Source organism: Mastomys coucha, unplaced genomic scaffold (genome assembly GCF_008632895.1).
Source record: "Mastomys coucha isolate ucsf_1 unplaced genomic scaffold, UCSF_Mcou_1 pScaffold16, whole genome shotgun sequence".
Classification (NCBI taxonomy): domain Eukaryota; kingdom Metazoa; phylum Chordata; class Mammalia; order Rodentia; family Muridae; genus Mastomys; species Mastomys coucha.
The window spans coordinates 6,324,436-6,342,467 of NW_022196898.1; the positions used below are offsets into that span (position 1 = coordinate 6,324,436).

At 39.4% G+C, this 18,032-nt stretch overlaps 1 protein-coding gene across 5 annotated transcripts in view; it reads right to left on the minus strand.

The window, feature by feature from the left end:
• The window catches only part of Nbea (neurobeachin), a 551,294-nt gene that overhangs the window by 177,430 nt on the left and 355,832 nt on the right, over window positions 1–18,032 (minus strand). For all 5 annotated transcript variants that reach the window (XM_031373880.1, XM_031373884.1, XM_031373881.1 and 2 more), the window contains one exon: window positions 10,767–10,910. In XM_031373880.1, coding sequence (XP_031229740.1) covers window positions 10,767–10,910 — 144 coding nt within the window. The remainder of the gene's footprint in view (window positions 1–10,766; window positions 10,911–18,032) is intronic.

Genomic DNA, 18,032 nt, shown 5'->3' on the forward strand with positions numbered 1-18,032 from the left:
AAGAACTGGGTATGATTATGCCACAGAGAGAAGAGCTCATCTGAGCACTGTACATGAATTAATCTTGCTTATTCTTTCAACAACTCTGTCTGTCAACTGCTGCTGTTGTCCCCATTTTACAGATGAGAAAATAAAAAATAAGGTAATTTAGAAAAGTCCTTCAACTAGTACATAGCAGTCCAAAGTTAAATTATAAACCCTTATGGGTACTACCTTCTATCAAAGAAGAGGTAGAGAAGAACCCTACAGACATTCTTTGAAAAGTCCCATCCTCACTCAGGGTGGAGGTAGTTGGCAAGGAATTGCAGAAGAGCAACTCCACGAGCTGTGTTGAATGGGTATATGACAGGCAGGTAATGTGTTGGAGAATGGTAGGCATGAACTCACACATGCAAATGGCATGAGCCTGAAACATGTTTGGCTGGACAGCAGGACACGGCAAGGAGAGCAGGGAGAGATGGCACTGAGAAAGCACACTTGGCTTCAGATAGCACATCTGTTTAGAGGGTGGCAGTAGAGCTCAGATAATGTGACGTACAACACTGGCGTGGGTCCTTTTTTGTGGCAAGGGTGCACACAACCTGTTGAGAAGACTGGTAAACACATGGCCTCTTCAGAAAGGTCATTCTCTACACCAGTGGCTTTCAGCCTTCTTAATGTTTGGCCCTGTAATTCAGTTCCTCAGATGGTGGTGATTCCAACTGAAAAATTACTTTTATTGCTACTTCGTAACTGTAATTCTGTTATCATTATGAATCATAATGTAAATGTCTGATATGTGACCTCCGAAGGGGTTGTGATCCACTGCTCTACAAGCATCTATCCTTGCTTATAATATTCATGTTTTGAAAAAAAATTAAATGCTGCACTTGCCCTGATGTCGTCCCCTCTCTGAAGGCTTTCTGCAGCCGACTTATCCCCATCTCCTTTGTCCACTTTCTGGAACCAATTTCTTCCTTCCTGTGCAAACCAGCTGCTCTCTCTGCCTGTGTGCTGGGTGTCCCCTGCCACCTCAGCTTCTGTCTTATCTGTGCCCTCGCCAGGCCTGCCAAGGTTAAACATCAGTTTTTTTCTCTCCTGTTCAGTTCTTTGGCTACACTCCCGCCTGGCCGGCTGCCAGGGTGTTTGGGAAATGTACTATGATTAATAAGAGCAAGTTATGAAACAAAAACGTGTTACCTTTTGATTTTACCAGAATCTTTCAGACACACTTTCCTAGAGGATTGTTTGTGTGGTGGCTTTAAAATACCCGTGTCCAAGGAACATCAGGTTGAAGTTGCTGACCCAGTGCTTTGACGCCCATGGACACAGGACTGTCCTGCTGCCTTCTGCCCTGGCCTCTGCAGTGAAGCTGACAGCTCTCTTCACTGGCTGGAAGCCTGCTGTTTCTTAGAGCTCTGCAGCTGGTCTGGGGCTCTCTGCTCTCTACATTATCCATTTGCTTGGTGACCTCAGTGGTTTAAACTTCAAACCTAACTCTGCTCTCTAACTTGAGATAGGTAATATATCCCTTTGAAAATGTTGTGAATCCAACAAATCTGGCCTTCAGACCTGGCCCAACTGTCAGTTCCTCGAGAACAGGGATGCTATTGTGTATCTTTTCATTCCATGTGTTGTCATGGCTTACATATAAGAAATGTTCAGTATTTACTAGATAACAACATCCAACTGGAAGGAAGTATGAATCAGGGACTTGGAAAATGGTGGCTAATGGTCTGCACATCCTTCCAGCTCTTGCCTTTTCTATTTTTTTCCTGGCATCTCCTATTGTAAACTACTTTTTTTAAGTAATTACATAATCATGAGTGTGAGTGTGTTTTCTCCCTCTCTCCCTCCCTCCCTCTCTCTCTCTCTTTCTTTCTCTCTCTCTCTCTTTCTTTCTTTCTTTTTTTCTTAAATCTACTTAACAATATAGATGGCAATAATCCACTTAACTGATTTGTTAACCAACTACCACCACCACCACCACCACCACCACCACCACCACCACCACCACCACCACCACCACCACCGAAGGCCAGAAGAAAGCACTGGGTCCTCTTGGGCTAAAGTTAACAGGCCACTGTGAGCCACCTAATATGGTTGCTGGGAACCAAACTTAGGTTCTCTGGAGGGGCACAAGACTCTTAACCTTTGAGCAAATTCCTAGTCCCCATGTCCCTGGTCTTGTTGTCTATCTGAACCAACAGAGGATATTCTGCTGCAGTGTTTGTAATCTGTTAGCCATACAAATTCTCATACTCAAGGCTAAGTGATTATGGTTATGGACTTTCTGTAGGCTCTGGCTTCTTTATGCAGCATTAAGGTACAGGGATAAAATGGGTCAAAGGACCATCAGCATGTAGAAAGACTTGCTCATCCTTTGTACAGTGCAGGGGAAAGTGATCTTTCACCCAAGCTTTGCAACACTGCTCATGTCTTTCAAAGAAAGGACCAGAGCACCTGTGGGTATGGCAATGCAGACCAATTCTCCTCCACTGTTCCAAGATGCTACTGTGCGCATTGTGTTCGCTGCAAAGCAGTTCTTTTACCTCACACTTTCCTCCAAGTATATTAAGGAACACAATTCATGTACCTCTCTTAGGCAATGACTATCTCCATTCATGTTCTGTCTAAAACCAGTATCGTGTGAAAGTTTGGTGCCCCATGTACAGAGAGCCACAGTCTACCAATAAGTTAGGTGTTTACTGTCCTATTTTTCAGATTAATCATATGACAATAAATTCTTAGAAATTTTGTATCCAGAGAAAGATGTGAAGACAAAATTATGTTTCAACCAAAACAATTTATTAGAAAGAATCTTAATATTGGGGTTTATAAAACACTTGCCAAACAAATAATGGCTTATTCTTAAAATAAAAAAGATGTGGAAATATTCCATATGATTTGAAGCATGGCTAATGTCTAATGGACACAGTTGAATTGTGTTGTTATTATAGGTTAAAATTTGCAGTCAGGTTAGCAGGACTGTTATTGCTATAAAGAGTACTTTATATATTTTATAGACTACAGAACTCATGGTTGAAGAGGACATATATTTTTGGAAACATAGTACTATAGCACAATAAAATGCCCACAGGTCTACCCTGGCTTGGTGGTCTTGTGAAAATAATGATGAGAATCAAAGAACACTAGGGATTAATGATGGGGCTTTTATTTTACTACTCTGTAACGGATATTTAAAAAGTTATAAAGTTAAATATTTTAGCTTTTATAATAAATGGCCAAGTGAATGTCATCTCAAAGCGACTAGTGAATTCTGTTTGAGGCTAAATGTGAACCCTTTCTTTGGGTATGCCGTTTATGGCTGGCAAAGCAACTTCTAAATTCAAAGAGAAAGAAGAAAAGACTTACAAAGTCTCTTAAGGCTTTCCCAACATCAAATAGCTTTTACTAAACCATGTTTTGATGAGTTAAGTGTGAGTGAGTCAGGAACATATGGATTAAATTTCCCTCGAAATACACATGTTTCAAAATGGGGTTGAGGCAGGGAAGGATCCTGAGTCAAATAAGTTTTAGAGAATCCAGAATTTTTAAGAGACATATTTCTCTGAATACAAATATCTATAAATTAATTTTAATTAAAATCTATAACTAAGATTGCATAAAAATAAGTGGAAGAATCTTAAATGAATACACGTGTGCTGGAAAGACAGGCAAGGGCCTTCTGTTCCTTATGCTAGAACTACATAGCATGGGAGGGGCGGACCTGGGCAGGGGCACCTGTACTCAAGTGTGAAACAACAGTGTCTTTTTTTCCCCCTATTCCATGCAACAGTTAAATAAATCTGTGCTTCCGATACTCCAACTTGTTTTATATAACCAAATTCTATTAACTCTTAGCTTGTAGCAGTATGTTGTCTCCTTTTATTTTTATAAAGTTTTAGTTTCCATTTTTTCCATGTGTTGCATATCCCCAATCCATCTCTGTAGTTCAGTGGTAGTCAGGAACACTGAGTAAGTCCCACAGAGCTTGTTTCTAGGGAGCAGGAGAAAGGTCCTGGGATCCAGCATGTATCTAGGTGCATTCGTAGTCTTGTACTTCCCTCTGAATTTGAATTATCTTAAGAGAGTGTGTGGAAAAGTACTTGTATAAGCATTATAAGGCTCTTATGTGAAAAAAATCAATGTAAAAAGCCTAGCTTACACTGTAACATCCTTTTCCCAGCACTGCTATTTAAAAATCTTCATTACTCTTTCAAAAAAATACTCAAGGTACCACCCCGGTCTGTTGGCCATAGAACACTCTTTCTATGCGATCCAGAGACCTTTCTGAACTGCGAGCAGCACTGTTATCTTGGCCTTATAATTAGGAGAACCTTCAGAGACATTCAGTTAATAAGGACATAATTAGCAGAAGACAGAATGGAGAAATGAGCTCAGCTTTAAGTTTCGCTATCACAGACTCTTGCCAGGGAAGCAGGTACACTGACTACAGATCTTCCTCTTCTTCTCCAGATGCAATTTCTCAGTTTCATCCACAGCTCTGTAGCAGAACACACTTTGTGGACTCCCTTTCTCCCTGACCCCATGTCCAATTGATCACAAAGATCTCCTCCAAGCTTCCTTACTCCAACTCATCTAATTATTCCTGCCTCCAACAACCAGCAGGCATTCCCTGTAAACACACTAGCTGAGCAGGACAGGGAAACAGGTAAGCTAACTAAGACCTTCACCGCTCCCTCCTCTCCTCCAAATCTAATTGATTTGTGAAAAGTCTTGGCTCTCCTATTTACTATAAACTTTACTAAAGGCTCAGTAAGGGCCTTGTAAGTAAGAGTTAGAAATTTTCCTCATGGTTCAAAGACATTGCAGTCTTTAAAGACTGTGTGGTGTGAGAGGAAAGACAAGTTCATTTTTGAGTATTACATAGCCTCCAGATAACAAATTGTGAAAAGGCCAAACTGAAACCCGCAAGGGCAATCAATGCATAGCCTCTTTGGTGAGCATCTGGCAGGCTGAACATTAAATCATTGTCTTAGGCAGAAATCCTCAGAAATAAGATGTCATGTACATGAAACCTTATGCACAACTATTCAGAGCATCATCATTACAAAGAACCCAAAGGTGAAAGAACATAAATGTTCACTAACCAGTGAAGAGACAAAATAATGCAGTCTATGTACAAGAGAACAGTCCTTACAGAAAGGACAGATATACTCCATCATGGGCCATCCCCAACAACCATGAGCTAAGTGAAAGAAGATAGACACAAAAATTTCCCAGACACAATGCACAGACACACAAAACATGGAGGCAAAAAAGAGACAGGTGTTTGCCTAGAAAGGCAGGGGAGAACAGACAAACAGGGAGGATGGCCAAGGAGCACAAACTTCATTTAGAGGCAATGGGATAAACTGTTTGTGGGTATGTTTATACAATTGTGAATATGCTAAAAATCATGATTTTTATATTGCATCTGTATCAATTTCTTATTGGTATGTGATATATCTAAATAACATTTCCCAAGAACTGTCAAAAAACTTCCAAGGACTTATAAGCTCAGCCAGTGAAAAGTACTTTAAACAGACCTAAAATTGAGATGGGTTTTATCTAAGAGGAAATAGAATTGTATGAAATAGACTTTGATGGTTCATTTTCAATGGTGGATCAAGCCAGCTTATATAAATCCAGCTGTAAATGTGCAGAGAACACTTGACCTTGCGAATGTACTCTAGTCTAACTATTCACTACTCTCCCAGCACTGCCAAGGTATCCCCTTCCCAAACTCAAAGTTTATAGTAGAAAATTATAACAGCCTAGCTTGCTTACAAGGTCATATACCTGATAGGCTTTGAAATAAACAGAATGTAAAATGTAGAGATGAAGCTATGTGTGACTTTTGTGGGATAAAAGGCAAAGTTTAAGTGACAAAGGGAAGGATAAGACCTAGAGGGCAAGACTGTTTTTTTCTGGCTATTCAAATGAGGGAGGAAGGGCGTGTGCTAGGCTCAGTTTATGAACTGTCCTCTGCACTTAGTCAAGATGCCTGCTATGGGAGACTGAGCCTAACTTTGCAAGTTCAGATAATAAACTGCCTCACTTTTGCTACTGCGAATTTTTAGTTCTCTTATTATGAAGTGAGAGCCTTGGTTTCTCAGAGAGAGGTTATAGAATGGAGAAAAAAAGAATATTTCTGGTGAAAAATGTTTGAACATATAGGCTTATAAAAATCTTTTTTGATATTGGATATTAAATGGATGGCAATAAAAGTTTATTATGCAAAAAGCAATAAGTAAAACTATTGCAACTTATAGAACTGATAATAAAACATCATTACTGTCACTAACTCAGTAGAATTCCCTAAATTTGTAATACTAAATTCTGAAAATAGCAATAACAGAATTTGGCTATGTAAAATATTTCTACTGTCAGATATTTAAGTATCTTTTTAAAGTTTTATTTTTATTTTATGTGTATATGTAAATGCCTGCATATAGTATGTGTACCATGCACATAGTGCCTTTGGGTGCCATATGAGGGTGTCAGGTCCACTGGAATTGGAGTTACAGATGGTTGTGAGCTGCTATGTGGGTGCCAGGAACTGGACTCAGGTCCTGTGCAAACACAGCCAGTGCTCTTAACTATTGAGCATATCTCCAGCTTCCTTCCCAGCTCCCTCTTTTTTAAACAGCTTATTATTTTATGTTTATATAGACGTGGTGCTTTGAGTGAAAATGGGGCCTATAGACTCATAGGGAACGGCACTGTTAGGGGCTGTGTTGGAGGAGCTGTGTTGTTGGGGGTGGGCTTTGAGGTTTCAGGTGCTCCAGTCAGGCCCAGTGTTCTCTCTCTTCCCGTCACAGCTCTTTTTCTGGCACCATGTCTGCATTCATGCCTTCATGTTTCCTGCCACAATGATAATGGACATGCACACCTCTGAACTATAAGCCAGCATTGATTAAATGTTTCTCTTTTTAAAAGTTGCTGTGGTCATGGGATATCTTCACAACAACAGGACATTAGTTAAGACAATGTGTGCCTACACATAAGTTTATGAACCTTTTGTTATGCAGGTACCTGAGCCAGAAGACAGTTTTAGATTTCACGAAACTGGAGTTACAGGTGGTTATGAGCCACCTAATGTAGGTGCTGAAAAAACAAACCTAGGTCTTTTTAAAAAGCAGACAGTGCTTTTAAACATCTTTCCAGTCACATGCAGTTAAAAAAACAAGTACATTGTACCAGTGGGGTGGCATTTTATCAGTTGAGTGCATCATCTCCCTGTCTACTCACATAAATTTGAGTTATTCTTCAATTTCATTAATTGAAACATTTGAAGAAACAAGTTGCTAAGTCTCAAATAAAATTACTGGCATTTTTGATTAAATTCAGTTAGTTTATACTAATTTATTTCAGTATTTCAAGAACAAATATAATTAGTAAGATGAAGTATTTGGCATATATGGAATCTTAGGGCTAATTCACTTTGGTGGATCACTATAAACTAAAATACCAATTAAAGTAAATTAGGTAAGGTGTTAATAATATAATAATTAGTTGATTGGCATACTTGTATATTAAAATCCTATTAGCTGCTTGCTAGAAACACAGTAAGCTGCGTGATTAGTAGCCACACACATTTAACTTGCCTCTTGAGATGAACAGCTTGGGAAGAAAGGAAACTAAAAATGAAAAAGAAAATCATGTGATATTGAAACTACAGAACTTTATGAACATTTTATTTCTATTAAAAGCTGAAAGTACCAAAAAATAAAGAAAATATGACAAACAGCCAACATCCAAGTAAAGTTTTGCTGTTTAAAAGCATTCTTGAAAAAAAGATTAAAAGCCTTTTACAGAATGGATTTAGGCAACATGTAGACTATTACTAAAGCTAACGGTTCTTAGTTGTTGTGCAGCGTCCCAGATCTTGGAGTGCTTCGTGCCGGGGCATGGTGAGGTGGGTGACAGGAGAGAAGACTGAGTTTGTCGTTCCAGGAGAAGACTGTGATGCCGTCTCCTCACCTGTGTCTCCCTCAGCAGAGCCGGGTTTGTGAGGAGAGGATGATGGAGAGTGTCCAGAAGCAGCCTAAGGTTACCTGCTTACTTGTATATTGATTTATTTATTTTTGATGCTATACTACTTTTACTTTTTAAAACATTTCTTGATTTTAATTTCATGTGCATTGGTATTTTGCCTGCACATATGCCTGTGTGAGGTGTTAGATATTGCTAGGAAATAAAAATTAGAGACATTTGTGGGCTGTTTAGAGAGTGCTGGGAACTGTACCTGGGTCCCCTGGTTAACTGCTGAGTCATCTCTCCATCCCCAGTGCATATCTCTTAAATTAAGAAATAAAAACTGGAATTTTGATTTTTGAGCTGTTAGTAGATGATGGTGACTTCACAGAATGCTTTCTGAGACACCAAATGAACATGAGATTATATCAATACTATACACAGATTTTAGGATCTTTTACATTTTAATTTAGAGCTATCTCCTGTAATGGTGAAGTCCTTTTTAGGTAGTATACAGCACTATCAGGAAATTTAGGGTAAGTTATGAATAAGAAATGTATTATTATTATTATTATTTTAAAAATTTACTGAGACAGCTATAACTATGAAAATGACAATCATTTCTTAGAAAAAAAAAACCCACTTAAATCATCATTAATAGTTGATTTCATTAAACTTCGGAATCCGGGTCTGCAGTTAGCTTTTGGAAGTTAATTTTGTGTGGGAACATCAGTCGTGACAGCAGTGATCAATAATGGACTTAGCATTTTCAAAATTTACTCATATACACACACACTCTGTTTTTTTTCTCTCTCTCTCTCATTCCTCTCTCTCTCTGTCTCTGCCTCTCTCTCTCTCTCTCTCTCTCTCTCTCTCTCTCTCTCTCTCTCTCACACACACACACACACACACACACACACACATACACACTCTCACTCTGGTGAATTCTGTATACTATTTCTTTTGTCTCTTTCCTTGCCTTTTCTGGCACACCCACCTCTCACTTTCTTTCTCCTTTACTCAAGCCTCCAAGCAACACTCTGAAATTATCAATCTGATTTTAAGTAACTTATGAAATGCCACCATTATTTATAATATACAATAATAATTTATTTCAAGGGTACTTTTATTTCTCTAAGGTGTCTGATCTTAATGTTTTCACTGTTTTGCTTATGAACAGAAATTAAAAATTAGCTACCATTTTAGGGCAGAAACACAAAGGAGTTACTATTTTTTGGTAGGTTGTGATACTGGGAAATTAATATCAATACTGAGCAGATTTAATACATGCTTCAAGAGACCAAGGAAACTTGAATAAGCTATTTTCAGTGGATTGAGCACCAGGGAAACTAAACCTGTGGTTTAGCATGTGTGAAGTGGTAAAGCATGTATAGTTTAGTGGTGAAGTATGTATGTGAATGCAGAGGGATGAGGAAAGGCGAGGTCAGACATCACAACGCTGAGTTTTCTACCATCCCCAAAGTAGGGATGAGGCTAGGAAAAGTTACACTTGCTGTCAAATGAAGCAAAAGCCTTGGTCTGCCTTCATTTCCAAAAGTAATATCTGAGCGTTTACTTCAGAATTTGAGACAAATATTTGGTATTAGGTTCATGAAACAGGAAATAGATTTTCGAAATAGGAAACATAGTTTTCATGAAATAGAGATGTAGCTACAGGCATCTCCAGGACTTGGCACTAGGATAGTTTTCTTGCTTAGTATATTCTTCATTCAGAAGAGGGAGAATGAGAGTCCATCTCCTCTGTGCTATGAATGGGAAGATCTCCACTGTAGGAATGAGTCGCTGCAGCTTTTACATAGCTACCGCAGATTATTATCAGTAAGCAAGCTCCTGGAAACACAGTAATATTATAGGTAGAAAGATAAACAGAAGCACATGCTCCACTGCCACCTTCTACCTTCAATACTATATGGCTGAAAACGAATTGAGGTTACAGCTCACCTGAAGTCTGAGACTATGAGGCAGGGTGGGTCTGTGAGCCTTTGTTTGAAATCCAATTTCAGCACACAGGTCAAGCTGCTCTTTAACTCAAGGTCTTCTTGCCAAGTGCTGAGATGGCAGTATATCACCATATCCAGCTAACATAGGAGCTTTAACCTGGCTCTAAGAAAGATATAACCTCCCAATCTGGTTATTGGGCTCAAGGCATGCTCCAAGCCTGTACTGGTTGCTTTCTGACCTGCTTTTATCAGACCTCAAAGGTTATTGGCTGATCCTCTAAGAAGTCCACACACAATCAGGTCATGGCACATCCTGTTCTCAATGACCTCAGACCAGCACCAGGACAAAGAGAAGTTGAGGGTAAAACAGGAAAGGTTAGCTGTTTGTAACAGGGGTTTAGAATTGTGAGGGCAGAGCAAAACAAGAGTAAGACATTCCAAATAATTCAGCCTGGAGGGGCTGGCAAATGCCATTCTCACCTGGTTGAAGTACCCATTTTCCAAGGCTGTTGGCAGGTTAGAGGACTGAAGTCAAGGGATTCATCATCCTTCCCCACCTCCCAATGGTAGTAGCAGTTTTATTTGAGGATGTGTACTCGAAATAGCTTTCCTGTCTAAAGCACTGTTCCGCATTACGTAAGTGTGCTGCTGCTTATTGTCAGTGAAGCACATTTGCTTGAAGTCCTAGCTTCAATGCCGGAGACGGAGGCAAAGTAAATTATCAGCATTCACATGACTGAGCATGAGGACAAACACTCACATACATTCCTCACCAGGTGACACAACTTGAGTTCTGTGGCTTTATATATTCCTCACAACAAGCAGAAACACATTAGCAAGTACCTGCAAGGTTGTCAATTTCTTTCTCCTGGAGCAGGCTGACTGCATCATCATCTCCTTCCAACATAAGCTCCGTCTCTGAGTTCTGATTCACAATTGCTTGGCTTCTGAAAGCTTTCTTGGACTTCACCACATCTTCTTCAGTGCCTATGTTGAAGCAAAACAGCAGTTTAGGCTCCCGTGGATGGACCTCCACTTAGTGGGTGTTACAAACAGCAGTTTCTTTATTATATACTGTGTTGGCTATTTCTTTACAACTACAGAGCACTTTAAAATACTTCTCTATTTTGCTTGCTTGGATATCTGTGAGAAAAGTTAGAGATTCATTCCTTACCTTACAGATGAGGAAGTAGGTGCAGTAAGCTCCTGGCCCACCGCGGCCCTACAATCTATCCTTCTAATCTCTTTACACTGCTCTGCCTCTCTCCGGCTTTATCCACAGACTTTCTTTTTCTTTTTCTTTTTCTTTTTTTAAGATCATTTCTCTCTGAGTTGCCAAGGCTGACCTTGAACTTGTAATTCTCCTGAGCATCTCTGAGTGACAGGGATTACAGGCTTGCTGTATCAGGCACAGTTTATAACCCATTCCTTGTGATTCTAGAATCATGTGCGCTTTATAAAATATCTGTACTCCCCCCTTTATATTCAGCTTTCTGACTCATACTATTTGAGAACTTGATTTATATAATTATAATGTAATGTGACTTAACTAATCAATAGTTTTTGAAAGTAATTAAGATAAATACAAAGAAAACAGGAAAGTACTGACTTCTGAGTGAAGAAATTGGTCAACTGGAGAGCTACAAGGAGGTAACCATAGAAAGATTCTCAATAAGTCTATGGTACATCAAGTTGTTTCTTTACCAATTAATGAAATAATTTTTCTGAAGTTATATCCTTCTTTGGTATAAAAATTAATATAAAACCATAGCAAAATACATAAAATTAGAAGAAAAATGGAAATTTAGGAAATTACATGTCAACAGCTTAGAAACTAGTACACCCAAGCTCCTCTTGGATCTGACAGTTTGACAAACATTTCCACATTTACTCTCAAACACCTGCTGTGGGCAATGACCATCTAAAATTGTCAAAAAGTTCTATTTCATACCATTGCAGTCTAAGGCATGCCATGCCAAACATACACCATCTTGTCTGTATCAAGAAGTTCAAATTGGAGGAAAATACAGTGTGGTACTCGCAGCATCTGGTATAGGCTTATAGCATTAACTAGTAAAATGCAGCATGCTGGTGGTGCTGTGCTTAGTGCCTGTGACAATGTTGCTCCCAGGACATGCAGCAACTCTGGCTGAATGCTCATAGGCTCAATTGATCAATACTCCTAGACTCATTCCACAGGCCTTCCAACAGTCCTTTAACGTGGGTGTTAGCCAGCTGCTTCCTGGAGGCACATCTAGGCGCTATAAAGTTTGTACTGGGAACCAGCATGTGAACCTCCCCTTCCTAACTTACGTAGCTTTTTTCCTTTCCTCTTCTTTTCTTTTTATAGAGACAGGGAGCCAGTTTTACTTGCTAAATACAAACTGACTCAAAGGACACAAAAATATAAAAACACATGCTGAAGAGGACAGCTACACCAGAACCACTGCAGAGTGCTACTAGCTAGAGTGACATGCTGCCACTCAATCCCTCCTGGGCAGCCGCCTTTGGAAGGCATGGTGAACCCCACAGTCAGCTAAACAGTGACTGACCTAGGGTGCTTACAAAAACCCAAGACAAATACTGCTAGTGCAAACCAATGCCTCTGTGGAGACTTTACGTGGGTTACACAAGGTACTTCTTTCACTGGCTCATGGGTGACTCTTATTTCTGCAATATTAGATGAAGGATAGAGCCTGGAATGTTTCAGACTCATCCCAATTACAGACCATGCACAGTAGGAATGTCTAGGGAGGGGCTGTTATAGTTACAATCCCTTTGCTTATTGGGAGGTAACTTAATCACAGGAACTTTGAGCTTGCTTGCTTTAACAAACGATGTGAATGCAATGATAAATACTGCAGGCATCTTTTCACCAGCATAACACTATGGATGCATTTATTTCCCAGCTGAGCTAAGGAGCTTGTTCCTCCTCCACTACAGTTTAGGTCAGAGGCTGAAGTCTCATCTCGGGTAGTGCTGACCACTGCTCTACTTTCAGTCAGTCATTACCTGGTATGGAGGCTTTCACAGGTACATGGCTCACAAGACCCTCAAAGCATGTTAAGTATTCCTGTATCATTTTATTTGTTAACCCCCTGCAATGAACACTCACAGCAAGGCTTACACTGTAGTGTAAAACCTAGACGCCTTGGCAGAGCCGACCAAGTTCTCTTACCTCTTCCGGCCAGCCTTACATTACTTTTCCCACTGATCCACAGCAGCTTCTGGAATATGCTATGCTCTTGATATGTGATCATGTTCTGCTCAATGTAAAGGGTATTCCTTTTTTTCCTTTGCTTTTTTTCTAATTGCCCTTCACAATTCTCTTCTTCCAGACATCTGTCCTAAGTAACCCCTGTGTGATGTCACAGCTGTTATCTTTGACTACCTATTGGAGGTGGGATTGTTTGTGTGCCTGCCCTCTACACTATGTTACTGTGACATCTCTGCAGCATTAGGCTCTGGCACTTGGTAGGTGCACACGACCTGCTGAAGTTTAGGTGTTAACTAAGTCCCTTCTCATGATTCTCTGACTTGTCAACTCTTTTCCATCTGCTCGCCCCATCCCTCAGGAATCTTCCAGGGCAGCTACCTGGCATCAGGTGCTGCAGCTGCCTGCATGGTTATCTCCACAGATGCCTCGAGGCACTTGATGACTGGAATCCCATAGCTCTCTCTGTATTTCTAGCACTTAGCACAGTGCCTGGTAAGGAGCAAACACTGACAGATCTGGAATGAATGAGCTTCGACACAGGAGTCATCTCTGGATAGCTCGCAAAAAAAAGTCCTCAAGTGTTTCAGAATCTCACTCATTTGTGTTAATTTGTGTGAAATGGAGCCCAGTTCTTTGCATTAAAGTAACAAAGTTCTTTAAGTTTCAGTCAGCCAAATAAGCAAGTTTTTCCTTATATCCCTACCATGCTAAAAAAAAAAAAAAAAAAAAAAAAGAGTGGATTTATGTGACTATGTTATCACAATAAAAACCTACCCATAAAGAACGTGCAATAGAAGGAAGGTGAGCTCGGAAATGTATCAAGCTTAGTACCTGCGTTCTTCTGCTTTGAAGCAGCAAACACTTGAGTCTTTTCGATATTTGCTACAAGAATTGGTACCTACACATAGATCTGATCATTGCTGCTAAAGTGTTACCAGCTTGTAAACCAGTGAACTAACCATCTTTGTGGAACTGAACCAAACATTTGTCTAGATTAGAGTATATGAGATTTAAAGGTGCTTTTCAATCACAATATCCTTTATGAATTAGAGTTTCATCCATCAACATTACAGCAAAGGAGGCAAGGTCTCAGAGGGCTGTCTCATTACAAGGCTTGTAAACACTGTCCTTAGAAAGAATTGGTTTATCACCTAACAAATCAAAATCTGATTGAGAGGAGAATTTATTTGAGATCATCTGTCTTAGAAGACACGTTGAACCAAATGCACTTCTTGGCCTCTTTAGCCATTCATCAAGAAATTAACGAGCGAATGTCACAAACTGCCAAAGCACCTTAGACTTGAAATGGGAATCACGAAAACCAAGTAAAAATAGAAAAAGGAGCCAGGGATGCTGATTTCCTAGGAAAATATGGAAATGTAAACGTTTAGAAGAAAATGTACCATGGACCTGAGGATGAACAAAGTGCAATGTAAAATTATGGTTTCATTTCCTATCACGTTTAAGTACAGGAGAGCATTTTCTGTAGACTTATCCATTGAGCTACAGAGACACAGTGCAGCCCTGAAGACATTTTCCCTTCAGAATTTTCTCTTAGTAACCAGGAAACTAGTGAATCCAAGTATATTCTAATTAAGGTAATTAATTATCTAATCTACTTTGCTGTTGTTGTTGCCATGCTGCGGACTGAATGTGGGGCCATGTATACCAGCAAGCCCTCCATCACTTGAGCTAACGCCTTTGCTCAGACAAAGTGTAATTTAGAAGAACAGGAGAACGAGAATGTCTTCCACATTGCTATTGTATTCCAGCACCACACAGCTTTTTTACTACTGCGTTAGCTTTCATGGCTGAAATACCCAAAAGTTAAGATACACACCTACTTCTGCTGATACTACAAATTTCTTTAAGAAATTGTCAGGATTTAGCAATTAGTTTGTTATCATTATATTATTTTATATTGATAAGCAAATACCATAAAGGAAAATATAACATGGTTAATTTTGATTTAAGGGATTCTTCTCCAGCTAACTGTAGGTACTAACAAAGAGCAGCAGTGACTGGGCTGAGGACATCATTTATTTTGACATGGAGACTGACTTGGAGATTATCTTAGTGGCATTTGTCCCCCTTTGCTTTGTTCTGGTGCCGTCCTTGGGATGGAACCCAGGTCCAGGAATGCTCAAGGCCAGTAAGTGCTCTACAACTGACCTACATTCTCATTTGCTTAGAGCAATTTAATTTCTCTTTCAGGCACTGAACAGTGGGAACACACATTTGATGAGAAAGCACATAGAAACAATACTGTTATATCTCACCAACCAATTATGTATACACTACTGATTAAGCTACTTTCCTTGCATGTGCTTCAGTCTTCCCATAATGTGGAAATTGTACTTTATCATGTTTTATTCTTTTCATTTATACCTATTATAAACATTAAAACAAATCCCCACCAATTTCTTAAGTTTAGTTTCCAATCTGTGAATGAGGAAGAATGAGCATTTTCCCAACCTAAGTCTCAAGGGATTACTGCAAAACTGAAATGAGATAGTAGATGCTTATGCATTTCGAACTTCGTTAAACTTAAAACAAAAGCTTTATTGCTCATGATACTACCGGACAAGATTTATACAAAGAAAGAAGAAAAGTGAGCAAAAGTGAGGTTCATAAACCTAAAATGAGAGCAGCCTGATCCTGACGTCCTAAGTGTGCTGCTTGGCCACAGCTACTGACAGTGCTCCGTGCTTTGTAGGGATTTCCTTCCACCATGCTATGTAAGAAGTCTGCTCACAATCTTTCAGCTCAATGCACCCCCAGCTTGACTAGAACAGACTGAACAAAGAATAGGCAGCTCATATGCTGCTAAGTTCTTGTGAAACAGAACACTGTGAGACAGCTGGCATTTAAGTACTTTCCCCAATACCGTTTTATTCGTTGCATTCATTAAGTTATTATTAAACAAGTCACATGAGAATCCACTTTATTTTTAAATTTATTTTTGTTGTCATCACCAGCATCATCTTGAGGTCTAGGGTTTTAACCTAGGTAGGACCTCAGATATGCTAGGGAAACACTCTAAAATTGAACTATGTTCCTAGCCTCCTTTCTCGCTTTTTGAAAAAATTTGATACAAGATCTCCCAAAGTTGCCCAAGCAACTTCCCTATAACCTGAGGTTATAGGGAAGACCTGTACAGCTTTGAGATAGTGATGCTCCAAGCACTGCCTCTGGCCCTGCTGGAATCACAGGCTTGTGCCACCAGGCTAGTTAGTTCAGCATCAACATTTCTGATGCTTTTGAATTTTTTACTCAGCTATGCTAACAATGTGAATGTTTAAAATCTTGGTTATCTGAAGGAGAATACCTTATGATTTCTCAGTAAAAACAAGTTTAGCATAGCATTTTCCCATCTTTGGAAGAAGGTCTTTGTAGGGAGGTTGGCAGAGTGAAAATTTTACCTAATTCTAATTTGGCCTAAATGTATGCTTGCAAAATTTGAATGTTTGTAGACATCTGAAAATTAGCTTCATAACAGTTCATTTTTTTTTCAAAAGAGAAATCTATAAAATATCCATCATTTCACAATATATTTTTCATGGTCAATGTGTCAATATATGTAAAATTCTGCAATTAATCTTCAAACTTAAATATCATTTTTAAAAAAGCACCAATTATATGGATACTTTGGGTAATGTTAAGAGAAAGATTTTTTTCTCATTAAAATTCAAGTAAGAGAAACAATAGCTTTATAGAATGGTGTTTTTATTGTTTCTCTGTTTTTTATTTGTTTTTTTTTTTGTTTTGTTTTAGCTGTATACAATTTTATTTAACAGCCACCAAAGGGAAAGGAGCTGAAGGTAAGTGTGCCTCACACGCTTTCACCTAGTCACACTTGCTGCAGTGCATGATCTCATGGATGGATACTCATACGCCTTTCACTAGTCACACTTGTTGCAGTTCATGATCGCATGGGTGCTCACATGCCTTTCACTAGTCACACTTGCTGCAGTTCATGATCTCATGGGTGCTCACATGCCTTTCACTAGTCACACTTGCTGCGTTACATGATCTCATGGGTGACATGCATGTGTCAGTCCATTACTGAGCACCATACAGTTCTGAACACTGAGAAGTGAAGAATGAAGGAATGTTTCTATAACAGAGAAATTTACTACTCCCAACTGTGGGTGATGGCTTAGTGCCCGTGTGAGACAAAAGGTAAAGGCACATACGTGGAAATCTGCCTTACCAATTACCTACTAGCAAAGATTTCCCTTCTAAGTAATTTCAGTTTCAGAACTAATCTTAGAGTTTCATTTTAAACCCAGAACACATATTTTCTCCTTAAGATGGAGATATAAAAGGAAAGATTCTTTTTTTCTGAATAGAATACAGAGATGGTGGGGGGGGGAGAGAGAGAGAGAGAGAGAGAGAGAGAGAGAGAGAGAGAGAGAGAGAGAGAGAGAGAGAGAGAGAGAAAGGGAAAGAAGGAAGGAAGAAAGAAAGGAAACAAAGAAGAAAGAACAGAACAAAAACACCCCAGGGAAATCCCAATGGTGAAAACTTATAACACCACATTAAAGAAACTGGAAACCTGAAGTGTATCATTCTCCTTTTATATGTGATCAATCTCCCCAGAACCTCCATCCCATCTGCATAAACTTCACTGAGCAAAACATCCTCACACATGAAACAAACTGCTCACACCCAAACAGACAATTTCTGTGTGTTAAGGACACACCTTCATGTAAAAGCAGAGTGGTCACTGGGTAAGTTTAATAAGTCAGATGTAAAAGCGGATCAGTGTGTTAGCTGTGGCATTTCCATCCAGAGGAAGAGTATTGAAACACCACTCCTACTACAGCTTGTTACTGCTGACATGGAGTTTAGTGAGTGATCACAAGTAAATATTATAAGACTTGGAAATG